Source organism: Triturus cristatus, chromosome 2_1, assembly GCF_964204655.1.
Source record: "Triturus cristatus chromosome 2_1, aTriCri1.1, whole genome shotgun sequence".
Taxonomy (NCBI): domain Eukaryota; kingdom Metazoa; phylum Chordata; class Amphibia; order Caudata; family Salamandridae; genus Triturus; species Triturus cristatus.
Genome location: NC_140581.1, coordinates 280,147,687 through 280,171,073, shown reverse-complemented (window position 1 = coordinate 280,171,073; position 23,387 = coordinate 280,147,687). Strand labels below are relative to the sequence as shown.

Genomic DNA, 23,387 nt, shown 5'->3' with positions numbered 1-23,387 from the left:
AGGCCAAGATTTTGGGCAAGGCCTTGGCCACTCTCCTTCGCTCCCATATCACCACACTGGTCCATCTGGACCAGGCGGGCTTCATGCCTCAACGGGCGACACGGCACAATATACGGCGGGCAAACATCGCTATAGACTTGATCTGGAGGCTGGAGATACCAGCGGCTCTTCTCTTGGCGGATATGGATAGGGCTTTTGATTCCCTTAGCTGGACGTATCTCTTTGCGCTCCTGGATAATTTGAATTTGGGCCTGTGCTTGTTGGCCAATTTAAAGTTTCTTTATACTCTTATTACGGCATCGGTTCGGGTTGCAGGAGCTACCTCCTTTACTTTTCCTATTAGGCGGGGGACCCGTCAGGGGTGCCCGCTGTTGCCATTTCTTTTTGCCCTCCTTGGCGGATTGGGTGCGGATCGACGCGCAAGTGGCGGGTTTCGAATGGGCACAGGGACTATCGGACCTTATCGCACTTTACGTGAATGATGTTCTTTTCTTTTTGACTGACGTCAATAGGACGGGCTCTAGATTGCTACGTATTATGGAAACATTCAGGGAGATCTCCGGTCTATTCATGAACGAGATTAAGTCCGTGCTGTGGACATTGGGTCGTCTGATATTATTGGGTACATGGGCCTCTGCGGTGCAGGTCACCACGGTCAGTATGAAATATTTGGGGGGTTTTCTGTCTGATTCATCGGGAGAGTCCTGGAATCGTAATGTTGTATCTGTCTTGGCGCAGGTGCGCGACGAATTGAGAATTTGGTCTCATATGCCTCTCTCTCTTCCAGGTCGGTCGACCATCTTTAAGATGGTCTCGCTGCCACGCTTACGATACAAGTAACAGAATCATCCATTCCCCGTTAGGCCCTCTTGGTTCCGCCAGGTTAATTCGGTCCTGGGACAGTTTCTTTGGGTGGGAGGGGCAACCAGGGTAGCGTTACGGACGTGTTATCAGTTCACGTATGTGGTGGGCTAGCCACCTCGGAAGTCCAGTCCTACTATGTGGCCTCGCAACTGCTGATATTGAACAAATGGCGGTATGGGGATCGCTCAGATCCTGCCTATGCAGTGAAACGGTGCCAGATGGGATCCTATTCCCTACATACGGTCTTCTATTTGGCCACTATCCGCAAGACACTGCTGTCTGCCACAAGGGTAGTCTTCCAGGAGTGGAGGCAGGCCCTGCGCAAGATGGGGTGGTGGGGCAGGCTGACACGGGAGACTCCTCTTTGGTCCAATGGTAGATTGACACACCTTACGGGCTTGGGGGTTTCAGAGACTGGGATAATATAGGGATCTCTACCCTAGGGGATGTTATGCGTGGCACGGTCTTAAAATCTTTCCAGGATCTTCAGTGTGAATATCAGATGCCGAAAACACCATTTTTTAAATACTTGCAGTTTAGACATACCTTTCTTCCCAGCATTGCGGAGTTGGAGTCCCTTCCCGAGTTTACTCCTGTTGAAGCTAAAGTATTTATGGGTGACCTAACTGACCATAAAATTTCCAAGATATATCAAACTCTAGTGACAAATGGCCCCACTACTTTAGATAAACTTAGGGCGAGGTGGGGGGGATGACCTTGGTCCTCTGGTGAAGAGGACTGGACGGAAGCGCTTGCGTCTCCTCGAGGAGCGGCGATAGCTATGCTCCTTCGGTTGATCCAATTTAACTATCTTCACCGTGTTTATTATACTCGTATCAGGTTGTGGAGGGCGGGCTTGATAGAGACCCGATGTGCCTACGATGTGGCTCTGTGGATGGTACCCTGTTTCACACAATCTGGCAGTGCGAGGTGCTTGTAAGGTCCTGGCGGGGGGTTTTGGCCTGCCTTGCTGAAGCCTTGGGGTGGGAGCTCCCACACTCCCCTAAACTGGTGCTATTAGATATAATGGAGGGGTGGGGGGAAATATTTATAAGCGCCATCTGATGCTACTGGGCCTTACGCTGGCAAAATGGGACATTGCCCGTAATTGGAAAGCCGGGGCTCCGCCTCGGTTCTCGTCTTGGAAGAATGGTTTGTATTTCAACATGGTCTGGAGGTCTCTATCTTTCAAGCAAGAGGATGCACGCTGAAGCATTATAAGATCTGGAAGAGGTGGGCGACGTATCGGGGTTTAGACCTGGAGCCCCCAGCTGTGAGGGACGTGGCAGAAGAGGGTTAAGTGGAGCAGGAGTTGTGGTACTGTACCTCTAAGGTCCTGCGGATAATGCATCTTCAGGTGCAGGAGAATCTGTATTATTATAAGCGTGATGTAAAGACAGTGCAGGGGGGGGGATGGTTTTGTTTCCTTATTATTTCAGTTTTTGCACAATGTATATAATAAAAGTCAACGCAACATGTTATGTGTAACATGTGGCAGTCTGTCTCTGGGTTACAGAGCTCTGCATTGTATTTGACAAGTGACATAATAAAAACTGTTGTTAAAAAAAAAAATATGCTAATAAAATATGGGAAGGAGATTTTAATTTAGTGATTGACGAAACCATTAATAGGTCTAGACATGATGTATCTCCCTCTAAAATAATTTCAGACACTTCGAAACACGACATGGAATTACTGACTCTCCAGGATTCCTTGAGTACTAAATATGGCGAGGAACGCACTTATTTCTCCGGTTTTATGGTATTTTTATTTTTTAACATTTCCGTCTGTATTTATCCAGGTTTATTTTTTGGCCATCTTATTATTATTTATCCAGACTTGATTCGTGTTTTGAGAATAAATGGAGTCCTAAAATGGTAAATTTTTCCACATTTATTTAAGTCGGACGTGCACCCATATATGGAGGCTAGCACGGGGCTAGCGGAGAGAGAACGAAAAAGAGTCCCCGCTCCACCTGAAGAGAACAGGAAGGTGCCCGGCTGATGATTTGGAGGTGTTGCTAGAAAGAGCACGCTGGCTGGTTTCGAGCAGAGGGCACGAATGGGCTCTTGGAACTTGCTCCCTTGACTTTCTGACTTGGACACTTATGCGCCCTGCCATTTTCTGACTTTCTTCTTTGACTCCCCTGTACCTGATCCCATCACTCATCACCCCCTCCCCTACCTCTTACCTCCCTCACTCTTTCTACCTCCCCTATTCCGTTCTTCTCTCCCCTGAAATTCTCACCCCTTGCCTGATTTTTCCCTATGCCTGAGCCATGCTTCTGTAACTCATAAATATATATCTATATGTAAATATGTAATCTATAATTGTCCAAGCCTAATCGCTGTTAAAATATAATCCTGAGTGAATTTACTATTTGTATATATAGAACTCTAACCACTAGTATATGTAGTAGACCTTTGTACTTACTACCATTCCTATGTGATTTTAGAGTTTATCTGTTTGTATCTCTTCCCTGAGTGACTTTATACCTTGTACATTTGCAATTTTTTTCCTGTTTGTATCTCTTATGTAACTCATGTAATCCAAAGTCCTTATGTAACGCAACTGGTTCTTTTGTAAAGCGCTCTGACACCTTCGGGTAATGTTCGCGCTATATAAAATCGCATTAAATACATAAATAAATGGATGCCAGTAGCGTTTTAGCAAATTAAGCAGCCATATATAACAAAACACTACACCACAGGTACATATTAGCCTTATACTACAAAAATGTGCCTGTATTAAAGAAATCTCTATCTGTTTATCTCCCCATGTGCTCAGCTGTTATCTGGAATTCATGAGAGACAGCATTGAGAGTCTCTCAAAAGAAGCAACATTTTCAGTATTCTTTTGCTTTTAAAAATAAAGAGAAACAGGAAACACATTGTTTTCGGTCTGTATTTATTTGTAAGAATCAGTAAAAACTAAAAACTGGGAGTCTTATTCGTGATTCATCTTCTAGGACAGACCAGTAATGGTGCTCGTCTGAGATCTTGCGTTGGGTTTAGAGACAAACCTATCTTCCCAGATGCTTATTAGACCATTCTACAGTGTTTTCAGGTCACTGGTATATACAGACCATGGTGCTCCCCATCTCGTGCACTATTGGACACTGCTTTTAAGGCTGAATGAACAAGCACAATATATGGATAATTCAAATTGAACAGTGCCCACATATACAGCACTGTGGGAGGCATTAAAATCTGTAATTAGAGGTGTATGTATCACTAAACAAACTGGCACACTGAAAATGTTGCTTAAACAACTTGAAATGTTGGTGACTTGGAGCCTAGACTTATGATAGTTCCAACTCCTAAGAGTAGATCGACAATATACTCAGAGTTGATGGCATTCAGACAGATGGCTGAAAGGGAAATGGATGTTTTGAGAAAAGAGGTGCAGGGCTGATGCTACAAGTGAATGCCCAAAGCAGAACCCTTGCATGGCTGTTCAGGGACCATACCAAGAATAACATATCTAGTGTGAGACATTAACGTGGGGACCTTAAATTAACTATGTTTCACATCGCTACAGTCTTTATTAAATACTATTTAGACTTATATTCCTCAAAAGGGCGTTTCACAAAACTGTATACGGACGGTACCCCCTGAGCCCTATTAGTCCTTTAGTGTGTTGGCTAACTGGTACAGGTCAGGAACAATGCCTTTTCTGCCAGGAGGCATTCACACATCCTAAAAAATTATGGCTAGCATTAGCGTACCAAGGCCAGAGGCTTCAAAGCCTTTGCCGTCTTAGATATGCGACCCCGGCTTCCCCCAGACCTGGGAGATGCCACCCTCTACCCTGATGCCCATTAGTCATGCGAGGAGGAATGGAGTACACCTAGGTCAGACACACCCCAAAGGTGAGCTGCCTGATGTGCCCCACTCATAGAAAATTCTGCCATCTTGCTGATGGCAGAATTAGGAACAATGGGATAGGGTTATGCCCACTTACCACCAGAAATGGAGATATATATTGGGTGTAGTGACCCTACGGGTAAGTAGCTCATTGGCTACTGCTCTACACTCGCCCAACGCCCCTAAATTGAGTATTTAGGTGGTCTCTTGACACCAGAACTGCATATTCATCTGACTAAAGGAGAACAGAGGACACTGAAGACTGCTGTGAACTTTTGGTGCCAAAACCAGTCTACAATTACAAAACCTAGATTTGTCCAGCAGCTGTGCATCCTTAAAACACCTTGGAGGGTTGCCGATACTTAGAAAAACAGCCAGAATCTCCCTTGGAGAGCAGGAGCCACTTCCCTGGATCCTGCAGACACCAACCGTGACGTGCAGTTCCAAGAAGCTGCTGATTACCAGGTCCGCTGATGCAGTATCCGCCCAGCAGGAGGTCAGCGTACTCAAAGAGGTCAGATCCCTCTCCTTACCAAGTTTGGAGATGCCAGGACCCCTACGAGCCACCCTGCACCAATACCCGGGGTACTCGACCCCTTGCCACGACCAACACTTGTTTACAATCCAATCCGGACTGCAACAATTCAAAGACCTACAAACCAACGAGGGACATTAGCCCCACAGAGGACAGCACAGAGAGTGGCCCAGCTGTCCTTTTTTGTTCCCCTGTGTAGGCTCAAACTGAGAACCGTGACCGTCTATGACGCACAAGGGACAGTCGAGCAAAACCCTCTGCACCAGAGCTTCCTGGCCAGGGTCCACAAACACAGACTGTTCCCTCTTGCTCCCAGGACCCTCACGAACTGAGCCTCCCACAGTGATGTCACTGACCATGTCATGAATGATGTAATATGTGACATCATCAGCAGTGGATTGCGGGCGCGCGAGATGCAGTTAGTACAACTAACTATATCGGAGGAATTTCAATGGTTTTGTTCGAGTGAAATGTCCAGCTAACTAACACCCCTAAAACCTATGGTTTTTTCTGTGAATTTCAAAGGTTTTTTAAATGCTAATTCCTAACTATATCAGGGCTGAAACCTATGGTTTTTTCAGTGAATTTCAAAGGTTTTGTAAATGACAATTTTTAATGTATTAATTGCTATACTGATTTTTTTTTATACTGATTTACTACATTTTTAAAATATTTATTTTTAGATTTTTTATTTTTTTTATTACATTATAATTACATTATACAGTGCAATACAAAATAGACTTTCTCAGAATGAATTACTTTAATTTAAATACTTTGCAAATAGGCAATAGACTTTTAAGTACAGTAGTTACAGTTGTTGCAATGGGCAACAAAATTTCAAACACAATGCAACATTGAGCTCAATGTGAATTTCTAGTAAAATGCAATTAGTTACTTTATGGATTACTTTTCTAACCACAGGACTGGATCCTAGATTCAGTCCTTGGACATCTCCTGTAAACAGGATTTTGGTTACAGTAGTGATTTTTAAGGAATATTATTGTATTTTAAAAGTTAACGCTTAGAATTTTTTTCACATAGAATCACCTATGTTATCCTATGGCAGAAAATTCACTTAGCAGGTAAGTAGTGTTATCGTTATTTTTTCTTACTCAGTGGTGGATCCTGGATCCAGCACTGGTGAATCTCCTGTAAACAGTTGAAAGAATGTGTTTAAGTCACACAGACGATTTTTTAGGAATATTTTTAGTTTGTGAAAATAGACACTTAGAAACTTTTCTGCTGAAAACCACACAATGGATTCCTATGGAAGGAAATACAAGTTACTGGTAAGTACGCTTAGAATTACTTTTCAGGGTCAGTGCTGGGCTAAAAGATGCAGCACTGGGTTCTCTCCTGATAACAGGTGAGTAAATCGGAATATGTAGTTCGGCTGATTTTAGAGGAATATTTGTACGTTTCAAAAATGGACACGGAAACTTTTCTGCTGAAAACCACACAATAGATTCCTATGGAAGGAAATACAAGTTACTGGTAAGTACGCTTAGAATTACTTTTCAGGGTCAGTGCTGGGCTAAAAGATGCAGCACTGGGTTCTCTCCTGATAACAGGTGAGTAAATCGGAATTCGTAGTTCGACTGATTTTAGAGAAATATTTGTAAGTTCCAAACTACACACTTAGAAGAATTTCCAAGTGAAAGCAGTCAATGTTAGCCTATGGAAGGAAATTCAAGTAACTGGTAAGTACGGTTAAAGTTACTTGTCAGGATCAGTACTGGGCTCAAAGTTGCAGTACTGAAGTCACTCCTGATAACATGTGAGTAAATTGGAATTCGTAGTTCGGTTGATTTTAGAGGAATATTTTTACGTTTCAAAAATCGACACTTAGAAACTTTTTCCGCAAAAAGCAGGCAATGATATCCTATGGAAGTTAATTCAAGTTACTGGCAAGTACGGTTAGAATTACTTTTCAGGATCAATACTGGGCTCAAAGATGCAGCACTGAGGTCTCTCGTGATAACAGGCGAGTAAATCGGAATTCGTAGTTCGGCTGATTTTAGAGGAAAATTTGCACAATGGTGAAGGAAGGGGGTGGGGCCTGAGGTGACATGTGTGCAAATACGCCCTGTGGCGCGTTTTAAGTTGGGGAATTAATTCCTCTTCAATCCTTAGGTCCCCTGGGGGCCAACTAGTCCACCAGGTACCTCCAGTATGCGCCAGGGAGCTGCGTTGCAGAGAGGCCATGCCCCTTTTTTACAACACTCTGCAACGCAGCTCCGTGGTGCTTACTGGAGGTACCTGGTGGGCTAGTTGGCCCCTACCTTCACCACTGTGCAAACGTGCCCCCGTGGCGTGTTTTAAGTAGGGAGATTAAGTCCCTTTGAATCCTGAGGGTCACTGGGGTCCAACTAGCCCACCAGGTACCTCCAGTAAGCGTCACAAGGCTGCGTTGCAGCAGTGTAAAAAGAGGCGTGGCCTGGAGCACCTCTCTGCAACGCAGACCTGTGGCGCTTACTGGAGGTACCTGGTGGGCTAGTTGGCCCCCAGGGACCCCCAGTATAAGCAGAGTGTGCTTGTGAGGGGGCGGGGCCTAGGGACGATCGCGTCTTTTTTTTTTTTAAAGGGGGGCTGTGTGGCCCCCTTCCTTTTACTTTTTTGTTGCCTTGGGGACCCCATCCCCCAGGGCCTCACCCCCAAATTATTATTATTTTTTTTAAATTACGGGAAGGGGGCCGCGTGGCCCCCCCTCCCGAGGCCAATTCCGGGCCCCGGGGACCCCATCCCCCGGGGTATGGCCAACTTTTAAAATATTTTTATGGAGGGGGGCTGCGTAGCCCCCCTCCCCGGGGCCTGGCCTCTTGTTGGGGACCGTGGGGGGGTCCCTAATCCCCCCACGGTCCCAGCCTGCTCCCCGCCTCCTGCGGGAGCCGACATTGCTTTTCCACACGGGGAGCAGCTAACATGATGCTCCCCATATGGAAAACCAATCTGCTTTGCTTCATTGAAGCGAGAGCAGGTTTCCCTGCTCTCGCTTCAATGAAGAAAAGCAGTTTGCAATGGCAGGGTGGGAGCCGCGAGGCTCTCGCCCTGCCATTGCAAACAGCAGTGGCCTGGGGGTGGGCACCCTGGGACACTGCAGGAGCCGGCTCTGGGGGGTGGCGATCCCCAGGTCCACAACAAGGCTCCAGGAGGGGTGCCACGCGGCCCCCCTCCCACATCTGTTAGCAGCCAAGGGGGGTGGCGGTCCCAGGGGCTGAGGGGGCCTCAGAGTCCCCCCACACCCAATTTTTTGTAGCCCCGGGGGTGGCGGTCCCCGGGGCTGGGGGGGCCTGAGAGCCCCCCACCCAATATTAATAAGCCCCAGGAGGTGGCAGTCCCCGGGGCTGGGGGGGCCTGAGAGGCCCCCTCCACCCAATATTAATAAGCCCCAGGGGGGTGGTGGTCCCTGGGGCAGTGTGGGGGGATTGCCCCCCCCAACACTATGTTTTTTAAAATGCCCCGGGCCAATTACCAAAAAGCGCGGGAGCCCGCGTTTAATTTTTTTTTTTTGGGCTGAAATTCGCGCTGGGTGCGCGAATCTCGCAGATTTTTTTAAAGAAAAAATGCTTTTTTTGGGCCTAGGGGGTCAGGGTGTTTCTACCCTGCCCCCTTTTCACGTTTTGCCTGTTTGTTTCTTAGGTTTCTTGGGCCTCGGTTATACCGAGGCACAAGATGGCTGCCAACACTTCCTGATTTGGAGTGTTGACAGCCAATTAGAATACAGCTCGTGCACGGCAGGGTGCGCGCTGGGTGCGCATAGGGTGCGCGGATCCTCCGAGGCCATAGATATATATGTACTTTTAAATGTCATTTTCTCAGGAACTACTGAACGGATTTACACCATTTAAGCAAAAGGCACGAGTCTGAACTAAGGACAACCCCTTTGCCAAATTTGGTGTAATTAAGTTCAGCAGTTCGGGCTGTAGCTGCGGCTAAAGGTCCTATGGGAAATTGCATGGGGAAAATGCGTTTTGGGAACCCCCTTTTTTCTCGGCCCCCGCTTGATGAATCACCGTGAAACTGTCAGGATAGGAGCGGACCGGAGCTGGCCAAAAGTTTTGAAAATTTCGCGAAGATTCGTCAATCGGCGCCAAAGTTATTCCAAATAGAATGTTGCGGATTTCCTATGGAAAATAGGTCCCAACTATATCTACCTACTGGCGACCGCCAGTAGGTAATATACACACACATACATATAACTATAAGTAACATATACATTTATTAAGCAGACCTAAAGAATATCTATACATTGTAAAAAAAAAAAAACAGTTATTATGCATATTTGTACAAAGAAATACACATATCTAGATACATACATATAAATAAATGTTTACATACACAGGGATACGCAAAAAGAAGCAGAGAACGCTAGGTAGTTCCCACGTTTAGGAGGAGAGCAGCTCCTGTATAGAGCGTCCTACAACACCATCGGCACTAAATGTGCTCAACTCAAATGTCTGCTTTTCTATCACAGTACATTAATGTTTGAGTATGGTGGTTATGTAGGAAAGAGCAAACTCTTGAGTAGTCTACTGAAGATAAGATGGTTATTGTGAGAAGTTGGCCTGGCATATGCTGGTCACTAGTTATAGTGGCCACCTTGCACCAGTCCAATTTGACTCTTATGGAAGATAGGTTTAAGACAACCTTTTAAAGAAAGCTATCCTAGTGGTAGCTGTGGAGAGCAGCCTTCAGGCTGAGTCTCTGAGGAATGTAAAGCAGCTTGTTTTACCTTATAATCTCTTGAATTACCAAATGAAAAGGACACCACACAGGTATATATATCAAATATATATGTATTTATTCTTAGATACACTCTACTAATCTCTTTATGAGATTAGAACCCAGAAACACATTCAAATGTCAACACTTCTCAATAAATTAAGCACAAAGATGGCTGGAGCCCTAGGGGCGTACCAGACCATATACTAAGAAAATGGTTTAACAAACTCGACTTGCAAAATGTAAAGGCCTAGGGCCTTGGGAATCGCTGAGGCTTCACTTCTGCAGTGTTAGCAGGTAAGTACCAAGCCCACGGGAGACGCGTGCAGTGTCTAAACACAGCCGCGGGTTTCCTATAGGTTACAATGGAGCAAGTCGCGGTTTGTATTTTAACGTTTTATGGCACTTCGAAGAAGTCAACAAGCAAGCCACTTACAGGGTAAGTATTTCGAGGGCCAACACACACTTGGGCACTGGAGTGCACGAGTTACCTCACCCAGGGAAGCCGGGTGCATAGGTGTCTTTTGGTGTCAGGTTGCGATGCTGTTTTCAATGGAGACAAATGAAGACTTGCTGCTTGAGACGACTGAAGAGGTGTCCGCTGGAATCCGAAGATGGATTGAAGATGAAGAGGACCTGAAAATTGAGGGGACAGTGTTCAAAGTCACTTGCCAGTGACCGGTGGCCAGCAGGATGGATGACCACTGATGTCGTGTCGTTTCAGGTCGTCGATGGTGATTTGTCTCTTCGCTCACGAGGTCCAGGAGAGATAGACGATGACCAGCAGCTGGATTCGGAGTGTCCCACGACGTCTGCAGCTGATGACGGTGTCGGCAACCGGATTGGAGCCAACAAGCCTTGGCAACTGCAAGTCTCGTGTGGAATGAAGATTGACGATGATGCAGACCAGCAAGGTCTGATGGACTTACTCAGCGAGGGTAAGTGAGGGCAGGCCCGGAGCAACCAGGAGAGCCCTTGAAGTCGATGAGAAAGTCTTCGGGTGAGTCACTAGCCAACGGGCAAGTAACCGCGAAGACGCCTTTGCAGGAAAAGTTCCACAGGAGCCCACGGTCACTCGGGACGGGGTAGGCCGCTGATTTTCGGTACCAGATCTGCTAGGGACTTGGACTACAGATGGTCCAAAGCACAAGTTTGTAGAACGTTGTTTAGGGTTTGCACTCGAAATCAGTGCACGGTTCCCTGGAATTGCTGTTCCTCGTCACTCGTGGGGTCCAGATGCCACAGCTTCGCTGGGGACTCAAAATGGCCATCGAGGGGTCAGGAAATCCGCTTCAGGGGACGCAGGGACTTCGGACTCCGGCGGGAGCGTTGAAGTGTGCAACCATTGAGTAAAGTTACTGGTGCCTGCCAAGCAGGGGAGTCACTCCTTGACTCCAAGGGAGATTCTTCAGTCTTCCAGAGATAGTGGAATGTCGAAGGGCCAGGATTCTTCTTTGTAGAGCGTCGTCCAGGGTAATCTGAATTGCATTGGCAATGCTTGGTATCTTGTAGTGAAGATAGGGGAGGGACTAGCTCTATGACCACTGCTCTAGGAGGGTCAGGGTAGTGGGTGGTTACACCCACTTCCCTTTGTCCAGTTTCTCGCCAGAGCAGGGGCAGGTAGCTCCTGAACCGGTTTGAGCTGGCATATGCACAGAGGAGACTACTGCTCCCCCAGTGCAGGACTTCAAAGGCACTCTAAGAGTGCACCCACCCAGCTCCAATACACTAATTACTGTCTGGGAGGTGGTGACACCTCCCTGGGGCAGGATACCTTTTGTTGGGCTTCCTCCACTGCGAGTTTCGGTCAGCAGCAGGAGGGCAGCCCAGTGTCTGTGCTGGTGGCATCCATTTTGTGATGCCAGGGCCCTAGGAGATTTCTACCGTTTAGAACAGTGGGTACATGTCGTCCCCTCTAGAAGGGTGGGATCCTACTCCCACACCAGTTACTGGTGTGGGGTATGATTCCAAGTTGTTTGACACCAAACACGACATGTTTTGATGCGGTCATTCCAAAGTTAGCATTTACCGCGAGGTTATAATGCACTTCAGAGTATATGGTTTAACCGCATCCACAAACAGCAGCAGAGAATAGACTCTGCCAGCTGCAGAGGGGTCCTGCTCATACAGAAGCACCCCCTCACATAGTAAACCAAGCACCCTGCCCTCAGGATTGTTAGGGCCTGCAAGAGGGGTGACTGATAGGTTTATATGTGTGTGTATGGTGAGATATAGGAACCTATACCTCAGTGAGGAGTGCTAACACTACCTCACACAGGCAGGTCTGTGGTGTCAGATTGTGAATGCTTTCCAGGGGTGGCATAATACATGCTGCAGCCCCTGGTAGGCCTGTGAAGTACCAATGCCCTAGGCACATAAGGTACCATATACTAGGGGCTCATAAGGTACCACAGTATCCAATCACTAGTGCATCTAATGTGCACACCAATCATTTAAGGGAGTACGCAGATAGGCTGGGGTCCTGGATAGCAGGATCCCAGCCAGACTAGTCAAAAACCATTCAAACACCAGGAAAAAAGTGGGGGCAACCATATAGTCAGATTCCACCTTCCTACAGTGATCCATTGATCTTATGTTTGGGGTTAATGAATTCCATAGTTTGGCTGCTTGACAGGAAAAGATATACCACCTATGGTCTTTTTCTTGTATGGTGGGGTTTTGAGACGAGCGATAAAGGGATTGAGGACCTTTTCACATATATAAAAGCATAACATCCTCCACTTGTAGAGGGTGAGTGCAAAACTGAGTCTTGAGGTAACTGAAGAGTGATGCAGGTTTCTACAAATATGGCATTGGGTGAAAATCAGAGGTTTCTCTTGAAATGTGGGATGTGAGAGGAGTAAGGTCACGAAATTTTTGTTTTGACCAGGGGATCAGGGAAATATCTTATGAATTAGGTCATGGTCAGAAAGAGAGGGGTTAATTGTGAGAGTTGGTTATAACCTAACTATGTATACAATCCTAGGCAATCATGCAATACCAGTCAATGGTTATAATATTAATTTCAGTTTAAAAAAACATTGCCTTTACTGTGTATGTGGTGCACATAACGGTGCTCTTATAAACAGCATTACATTATGCATGCCTTTGCAAAGCCAGCTGATGATGGAGATGGAAAGTGTGAAAAAGGGTAAACTTCATTTAAGCCTTTTTTAAGAAACTAGAAACTGCAATATCCTAGGACCGCCACTGATACAGCAGCTGCTATAAATAATGTATGGCACAGACTGTGTAATATATTGAGGCTACTACTGCTTTACTCGCAGAGATAACCCACCGTTATTTTTTACTGCAGAGAAAATAGTCAAATATACACCTACTAGGTATAACATGAATGTGATGGGGCACATGTATCATGATGGGATATTCTTGAAGGCTGACCAATTCAGAGATAAAGGCAGAGTTATCACCATGGGGGCATATTCATTTGAAATTAATGTGACATGCGATTAAAGAATAGTCCCCTGAATCCCTGTTAGAACCCCAAGAATGTATGCCTCTGACTAAGTGGCTTAGTCTTGAATATTTTAGAGGCTGGGTTTTGCAAATATATAGGTTAACAATAGGCATATGCATGATAAGTTCCATATCTGCAATAGCCCAATGGGAGAAGCATCTAGGATATATATGGGCTGTCTGCAAATGGTCACACTGCTGTGCTCAATTGGAAACAATGACCATAAATTATAAACATAAGCTAAACCATTTAAAGTTCATTCAGAGATTATATTACACTTTTGTCAAGTTACACAAACTTCATAGGTTAAGGTCACATGAATGCCTCTGCTGTCACTAGCCCCAGGCTGATTTTTTCAGATTTTTTCTGCCTCGCGTAGACTTGTGGTGACTGTCATTGCAACATACTGGAGTGAGATTCTAGAAATGCTGGCTCCAGTGGTGGGGTGGATGTTCACCAACACTCCAGAAGCACGCTGCAAGGTTACGTAGCCAAGATACCAAAACCTACACAACGACTAGTGGTGGTACTTTTACTGCGGGCAAGAGGGAACTGGCCCTTCGCTGGCTGGGGAGGATACCCCGGATGGATTAGGAGGGCTAGAGTCTGTAATCTTAATGCCATCCTCTTTGCTAAGATGCAGCCAAATAGATCTAGGCCCATGGACATATGGACACCTTTAAAAACATACCTGGCACAATCGCAAGATGACAATTCTTACACTCGATCCTCGTCACTCCAGGATACTCCTGTCACTTAACCATTACTGACTTACCTATGCTGGTGTATCTGGATTATCACTGTTGTGTGTCGCATGGTGATATTTTGGGAATCAGCCACACCATGGCCTAGTACAGGCCCCATTCCGGTGTTAAACATGTAACTGATATCATGCTAATGTGTCTATAACTGCATAACGGATTGGCAACTGGGCTGCTATTGTTGTATTGTATGTTATAAAATAATAATATAAACGTTAAAAAAAAAATATACCGACGACCCATTGCACAGGAAAAACTGACACTTGATGTCTTTCTTGCTTAGCAAATCGGAAAGATCACCATTTCATTTCCATAATAGACATGTAAAAAACTAAATTACGTTCATAAGTGGTTTACAACCACAACTTGCAGGGGCGGCTCATCTGGTAAGGTGGAGGAGCGTTGCCCCACTGCTCTCAGAGCAGGCGAAAGGCAAAATAAAATGATAATAGCCTTATCATTTTATTTTTCACTAGGGGGCTAGGTTAGGGCGGGCAGGGATGAGGTCACAGGGGGGAAGAGTGGTGGCACACTCAAAGTGCGCATGACTGTTTGGCCGGCCGTCTTGGGCCGGCCAAACAGTAATGCGCACTTTGCATGTTCCCCATCAGGCTGCATTACAGTACTCATTCTGGTGAGGAACATGCCCAGGCTCCCATTCCCCGTCTGAGCACCGAACCACAGCGTTAAGACAAATAACACTGCATTGCAGAACTGTGATTGGTTTAGGGGAGAGAGCCTGAGTGCTTCCTGCTTCCACTGAAGCAGAGGAGAAGGCGGCGTGAGAAGGGACCAAAGCTGAGGAGAGACCGCAGCCAGCAATGGTGTTTTGTTTTTTGTGTCCCCGCCCACCACACCCGTTCCTTGCCAGCCGCCCCTGACAAATTGTTACTTACAGTTTTGGATCCATGCTGGAGAGTAATTTCGTGCGAGTCAGGAATTCTCTTGACAGGATCCTGCAAAAACGACCATGAACAATTAGAAGAGACAACAAAAGTTAAAAGCACAATTCTTTACATTTATATCCCAGCCAAATCCCCAGCATGGCTAATGTAAATACCATACAATTATTGAACCGCTAAATATCAGTGCTATATTCTTTTTTGTTTTCAGTAATACAAAATAATACAGCTTTGTGGTCAATGTTACATACTGAGCATGGTTAAGAGCTACAATTACTTAATATGCAGCAGTAAGGCCTACCCTAGGTCCCTTTACCAATGTGCCCTGGTTAAGTACTTTTTTTAATTGATTATGCCCTTTGTGCCACATGCCTACAACAGCATCTCGACGTCATTCAACGAAGGGAGGAGCTCAGACTTGTAATGCTTCATGACTCCCGTCTCTGCTTCCACCCACTCCTGCATACTTACTTCTACAGAGGATCCGATTGCGGAAGCACCCCTGCAACCAGGTCATCTCCATTCATATTTTACCTAGTATTAAGGCAAGACTCAGGAACTTAAGATTGATGTTGTTGTTTTTTTTAGATCTCAAGATTAACTTAAATAACTATTGGTTTCCTCCAGCCCAAATCCAGCTGTGGTTGCAGTTAGTGCCTTATCACCTTATACAATGACTTCTAGAAACCATCAGACCGTGTGACAGATGTTCACACATGAATATGCAGAACACTGGGAGCATTCACATTCACCTTCGCTCTCCTTAAACAAAGTCGTTTAATTGCACAAGCTTGAACCGTGCATTACAGGACACTTTCTTTTAACATAAACATTCTCCCGGCAGGGGTTCGCACTTGAGCCTGTATGAGAGTGGTTATATGCATATATCTATGTTGAAAATGCAATAAAAACATTTAAACCATAACATAAACATTCTCCTTGGCCCATTTCGGTCAGATTTCTAACTCAGTTTTCCCCAGCTTTCATCTGAATACTCTTCATATTTGCCCTTACAGCCCTTTATAGTAAAAGAATTGGTTTATTCACTGTTGCTCGATCCATCAAGGCTTTTAAGCAAAGGTTCCCGTTTGCTTTTGAAGTCCTGTTCTGTAGGATTAGCCCCTCGGCATACCCAAATGTTCCTGCACACCTGCAAAGGTCATGAAACTCACAGATGTCATAAATGGGCCTACAATGCATACATTGTCCATTTCCCTACAATCTTTCCACCGTGATACATGCATGTCCCAGGAAGCTTCTCCAACAATAAGGAGCATGCACAGTGAGTTTCCAAATCACCCTTCTTAGAGACGGTTTCATTAAAATCGCTAGAGAAGTCAGACATAGCATCCCCACTAACTCTCTAAAGAGGAACTCCCTTGAGTCTCCTGAAAAGCAAGTACCTTTTAGTAAAATGCTGTCACTTCTCAGTCCCTCAAAGAACCAATTTAGCAGCAAATTGTAGCTCCACTGCCATGTATTAGTTACAGCAGCGGTCCGTGGAGGGAGTTTCGTGGGGCGGAAAGGCGGGGCGGGGGAGGGGCAGGGTGGGGGGTACAAAACACCGGAATATGGATAATTGTAGGTAAGTAAACAATTAAATAAATAAAACAAATTTTGTAGCGCACGCTGCACTGCATTTTGTGATGCAAGGCGCGCTACGAAATTAGTTTTATTTATTTAATTGTTTACTTACCTTCAATTATCCATATTCTGGTGTTTAGTACCCCCACCCCGCCCCTCCCCAGTCCCGCCTTTCTGCCCCATGGAACTCCCTCCACGGACCGCTGCTGATTAGTTATGTTATGTTAATTTAACCTCGTAAGGCGCACAGCTACCCAAAGGTTTCCTGGCATCGCCCATCAGGAACAGAAAAGGGTGGGGAAAAAAATCTATTGATTAAACAGCCAAGTTTTTACACCCTTTCGAAAATTCCCATAAACGGTTTCATTTCAAAGTGACAAAGGGAGGGAATTCCACATACAGGGGCCGAGGTAAGAAAAGGACCGACCGCCCATTCGCTGCAGTCTAATCCTAGGAACCACAAATATAGCCTGAGTGGATGAGCTAAGAAGACGCGAAGGTAAGTGAGGGAGAGCTAAAGCATTTAGGTACTGCGGTGCTTTGCCAGTTTTGATCTTAAACATATAGCATAGGGCTTTGAATTTAATGCGATTCTCCACCCTGAGCCAGTGAAGGTCCCTGAGATGGAAGCCATTCTGGGGGCCTGGTAAAGCAACCTGGCGGCCGCATTCTGCACCACTTGCAGTTTGCGTATCACATCCTTATTGACTCCTAAGTACAGGATGTTGCCATAATCCAGTCTAGAAGTGATAAGAACCTGAACCACAGTTCTTTGAGTGGGACTAGGCAACATCCAGAGGATTATTTTGAGTCATTTAAGGATGGTAAAGACTAATACATGGCTCCATTGCCATGTAATAGTTCTTACTGCCTGGCAGTCTCAAACCGCCACCTTCATACTGTAGCACGAGTATAATTTTACAATATATATTCCAGTGTCAAGCTCATTAGTATTTTACCCATTTCCTGGAAAAATATCTCAGAAGGATAAAAGAGCGTCTGAAACAAGTAAGGAGAGCTCTAAGCTTTTTAATGGAGCTGGCTGTCCCATATAGACACTGGCAGAGTCAGAGTGGCCCAGACTTCAACAGATATTTTCAGTCCTGTAGGGCTTACCCTTCCTTGTTTTTAACAGATCCTCCACTGCTACAAGGCTCTGAAATAAGACCAGAAAGATTACCATTAAAAGTCCAACGTTAATGGGAAAATAATAGTCCGGAACCAATCTCGGATGTTATGTTTTGTTACATGAAATTTGTGGAGCGTACATACACCAGAGGTTTCTTGGAGGTGGAAAACAAGGAATAAAAGAAGCGGAAGTGAGTACTGAAGGCACACCTCAGTGTAAATAGCACGCCTGCTTAAAAAGCCAGGTCTTTAGATTTTTCTTGATTGTGATAAAGTCTGATCGGAAAAAGAGTAAGAGAATTCCAGGTCAGAGGGGTTTGAACAGTAGACCTTGCCCCCCACATACGTTTCCTGCTGTATTTTGTAATGACCAAAAGCTTTAATGAGGGGGAACGTAGGGCACGTGCAGCAGTGGATGGTCTGATCTCGTTTTTGATAAATTGTGGGTCCTCCCCCAAGACTGCGTTTACAGACAATACAGCACATTTTGAACCAATGTAGGTCTGTATGACGGGTGAAATGTGACATCTTCTAGGCTGTTTAAGCCTGGTTCTGAATCATTTGAGGTCTATACAGTTGGGACTTGGGTGAGCCAGCAGATAATGCATTGGCACAGTCAAGCCGGGAAACAACAAGGCCATTATCACTCACATTAGTGGGGCTTGTGTAAGGAAACTAGAGATCTTTTTAATCTTCCCTAGGATTGTGTGGCTAGTTCAGACTACTGATCCCATTTGAGATTTCATGGGCAGATCACTGTCGATTATGATACCTAAATGTTTTGCTCGTCTTTTAGGAGTTGGGCCGCACCTGTAACTTGAGGCCAGTAATAAAGATTCTAAAGATCAATCTTGTTGTTCAAAATCACAATTTCCGTTTTCTGTGTATTCAATTTCAGATAGTTCCTGCCCATCAAGTTTCAAGTAAAGAGCAGAACAGCCTGGAAGGTTTCCTGGGGGCAGATGCATCAACAAATCCAAGTATCTGTATAGTTATAAATTCTACAATGCATTTCTGTTAGTTCTTTCATTAGCAGTCTGATGTAAACATGAAATTGACGGGGAAGAGGGAAGATCCCTGGGACACCCCCCACTCTTTCCAATAGGCTGGAGTCTGGTATGGGCCCAGGTGAATAGATTAAGTATGATCGTTCAAAAAAGACTTGACCCATTCAAGGGCCAGGCCACTTACACCTGCAGTCTCCACATAGTTCACCAATAAATCATGGTTGACTGTGTCAAAGGCTGTCGATAAGTCCAACAGGACCAAGGCATGGTTACCATTGAAGGTGCCACACTCTTAGAGTTTCAAAACTAAGAAACAATTTTAAAAATATCTTTCTGTTTATAAACGGATTGCATTAATTTGTTTGTAAAATACCTGGCCTTAGTAACATGTAGTAGGCCTTGTATTCTTTCATTTCTTTTTTAAATAAGTCTCTATTTGCTGGAGAGTGATCTCCGTACCATTTGCATTCCGTTTGACGGAGTTTAGGTTTAGCTGCTTTTAGTTCATCAGAGAACCAATTAGAAGAATTGGCATGATAAGTCATTTCTGATCTTGTCACAGGAGCATGTGTATCACTGGCTGCTAATAGCTACTGTTTAACATTCTGTTCCATGAAGTGAACATCATCACCAATTAGTGGGAAGGAATCAGATAAGGCTTTCCGAAAGATATCATGACTGAAAAGATGCCATCTACGAGAACTTTTATACAATATACGGCTACTGTTTTTCTGCTGTGAAAGGGGAGTTTGAGCTTGCTCATATGATGGTCAGATCAGATGCAGGCAAAATATCCAGTTCAGCCAGTCAAACGTTAATTGTCCAGACCTGATCAAGATTATGACCTTTGATATGAATACAAGTTGTAATACTTTGTGTTAAATTTTAAATATTCAGTAAGTCCAAAAATCTCATGGATTTCGGACACATATTTTCATTGTTAGTCCAATAGTTGAAGACCCCAGTGTTACTAGCTATTACCCCACCACCTCTTTTATTTAAGGGGTCTATTAGATTGAAAAACATAATTACTAGGAAGAGCAGCCCAAATATCAGATTGGGAAATAAGGTTTACCTGTTTTCAGGTAAAACAGGTTTCCTGTAATGGCACCTTTAAACACAAAAAGCTCCTCAGTCTTTTTTGTATTTACGTCGGCAAGTGCAAACATTTAACACTCAGCAGTGCTAGAATAGACCTGGTTTAACTCCAGGAGAAATGATGCAGTATAGACGCATTGTAATCCATTTTAGAGAACATCATAATGTGCAATAGTACTCAGACCCTGATGAGAAAAAGCAGGAACACAGCACGTAGTTCAAAGATCCAAAACCCGCACTCGCATTCAGGCAAAGCTCAGGTGTTCTACCTCTTCAATACACAAACATCCAGCTCATGCTGCTATTTAAGATTGCTTCAGAAACTGCATTTGTAGTCCCACAAAACTTGTGGCCAGTTATAGTCAGTAATTGGTTGCTTCTGTCCTTTCTCCAGTGGCACCGGCTATCTATGATTCTCCATCAATTGATGCTGCACTTCCTATGTGTGGAGCTGAGTGGCAGACTGTGATGGGGAGTGTTACCCAATGTTCACAACTGCTCAAGGTAGCGACACACAAGCAATCCTAATTGTATAGTGGTCTCATGGACATGGAACCATTCATTAAAAAAAATAAGTTCAAGCCTTCTTCCGCCCACTGCTCATTCCAATAGGTTGAGGAGCTCAACAGGATGGCATTTGCAAATGTTTGCAGACACTTTGAAACGAAAGGGTCTGTCTGCTTGTGAGGTTGGCTGGGTATTTGTAAAGCACAAGATTGCAAACACATGTCACGTAATGAGACTGCAAAGAAACCCCGACCAAACAAAGCGACAAAGTAAGAGTATTTTGAAAGCCTTAGTGGAGGTATGATTATTTGGGTCGAAATTCAGCCAACACATTGAGAGTAATTGAGCTAGGGACTTGCATAGAAGGTTTTGCCGCATAATGCATGATTAGATTGTGTACATGTTCTGTACTTTTGCCTTACTGTACCAAGCACTAATCCTAAAGAGAAACAGATCCTTTCACGATGCATTAGCAGCAGTGTTGATTTGACTGCACAAAAGACTTAGAAAAATGAAGGTGCAGCTCAGAATTAGTCGAAGTACATTCTCAGCAGTTTCGATTGGAACGTGAAGAGCTTTTCCATCCTAAGATTAAATCTCCCTGGGAATGGCCCAACAGCAGAATCCAGTACTCCCATGGTGAAAAAGTCCAATAGTTTCCAAAAAATTAAAACGTAAACCAATCGCTCCATTTACCTTACTCCTTAGCAGTCCGTTCCCAAACAACACCACCTGAAGGAAAAACTTCAGAGTCAAGATGATGACAAAAGTAAATTGAGTAAAAATTGACTTGCGTTCATTGGCACTTCAGACAAATGCCTCTCTATAAAGTGCCTCCTGCAAAGAGTTTCATGGTATTGCTGTTACGGCTCGTGTTCTATTTGTAATGTATTTGGGTTTTTTGTAATCAACTGGTGGGGTCAAACTTTCGTAGCAAAAATATAGCCTGAATGCTCAGCAATAAAGCTTGGAGAGTGTAAGAAGTCATTTGCAAGCTTACCACTAAAATTCATGGATAGTACAAGTTACTACTGACAGCTACTCGAGCAATATCTTATTGATGATAACTTAACCCTTTTATAATCGACAGTGTGAAGTCTTTTCAGCATCTGTCATAAGTTCAGCAGGTGGGATGGTTAACTGTTTAGTATCCTGTGCGGAAAGAGAGTGTATGTTGGTTCTCTGGAACTATGTTGAGGGTTTGACAGGTCTTAATGCTATCACGAGCCAAGCATTTGTTGTGGATGAAGTAGCTTAGGGACAAAGCTCTCAAATGATAAGTTTCTTGTGATGAGGAGGCAGGATAATTAGCATTCTTCTTTGAAAGATGGGTCAGGAGACATCTTGACTTGAACCAGATACCTACAAGGATGCAGCTGTGGCTGTTACACAGATTACTTGCGCCTCAAGGGAGGTTCTGGTCAGGGCAGGGGACCAGGTGTCCATTGGTATTCCAATGGCAGTTTACACGATTTGCCTCTGGTCACTTTGTGATTCCTACTAGAGTTATAATCCTTTTCTGCACATGAAGGAGTTCCTCTTGTCGGAATTAGGAACCTAATTCCCACAAGAGGAATTCCTTCATCTTTTTACATTTCACTCTTACACATGACCTGTACCCCCGGTAAGGAACTGCATACTCTTTAGGTCTCGCGAGCCAAAGGCTCGAAGAGACATTTTATATGTGGGATTTTCAAAGTGCTACCCACAGTTTTGGCTGGCCTAAACCTTGAGTGCACGATCACATACACGTGCACAGCTGCTCCCACTCCCCCCTCCCTTCTCTATAGCTTTGGCTCCTTTGTTTTTTATTACACCCTCCCTTCTCTCCCCGCTGTTTTCACACTACCCCCTCCCTTCTAATCTGTTTCCTTTCTGCTTGCTTGATCGTGTCTCCGATCACTTTAACTACAGCCTAAAACAAGACTGATGTGAAATGAACAACAATAACATGTTACGAAAAACAAAAGAAATTAAACGATACACTTTTTTGGATAGGTTTAACCATGCTTATGGCTTGTTTTGTATTGATGTACCGCTGGGTATGTATGCTGAACCTGTTGTAAAAAGCCCTTAGCTTCCCTTATTTGTAGACAATTTCCAAGCTTCCCCCAGAATCAGTATCTGTCTGTGTCTGTCTGTCTGTCTTTCTCCACAACCACAGAGCTTCCCAATTGGTAACGTTTATGTCTGGGTCATCTTTGCTTTCATACGTTTGTTGAAACACTGTGCTCCAATCTGAACAGGTAATTGCCAAATAGCTGTTCTACTGCATGTAAGCTCCCTTCTTATTTACAACGAACTCACATCAGTCCTTTGGGTCTGCTCCTCGTCGGGTCGGCGCTGCAATACCCGACGGGCACCCATGAAGGGGCTCTTTAGTGGAGTTCTTTTATTCCTCTTTCTGTCTTATCTCCAGCAGTGCCTCTCGGAGATAGAAAGACCCCAGTGATGTACTCACAAGCGTCACAACATTTACCCCAGACTCCAACAAAATCAGGAGCATCATCAGGAAAAATTGGCATATTCTGAATACCAGCACACTTGAGTTACCAGACCCCAGGTTTGCCTTTAAGCGCACCACGAACCTGAAGGACATGCTGATACATACCAGGCAAAGGATCACTAACATCTGTACACAGAGATCTTTATGAGACCTCCCACCAGTGATGGGCCACTACCCATGTGGGACCTGCAGAGGCTGTCCACTAACAAAACCCACAAAAGAGATTGTTTTTAGTAACGGGTTCAGGTGGCAACTCAGGAGACATACCAACTGTAACACCACTAATTGCATCTACATGCTAACTTGTCTGTGTAGCCTCCAGTACATAGGCATGACCACCAGGCCTATTAAGACACACATCACAGAACACAGAAGTAACATCAGGTGTCATAAAACTAACACTAAAATGACTGCACACTTTGGTTTGAG

General features: G+C 44.7%; 1 protein-coding gene across 1 annotated transcript in view; it reads right to left on the bottom strand.

The window, feature by feature from the left end:
* The window catches only part of WDR70 (WD repeat domain 70), a 1,822,964-nt gene that overhangs the window by 1,601,393 nt on the left and 198,184 nt on the right, over positions 1–23,387 (bottom strand). The window contains exon 5 of the mRNA XM_085631103.1: positions 15,123–15,182. Coding sequence (XP_085487229.1) covers positions 15,123–15,182 — 60 coding nt within the window. The remainder of the gene's footprint in view (positions 1–15,122; positions 15,183–23,387) is intronic.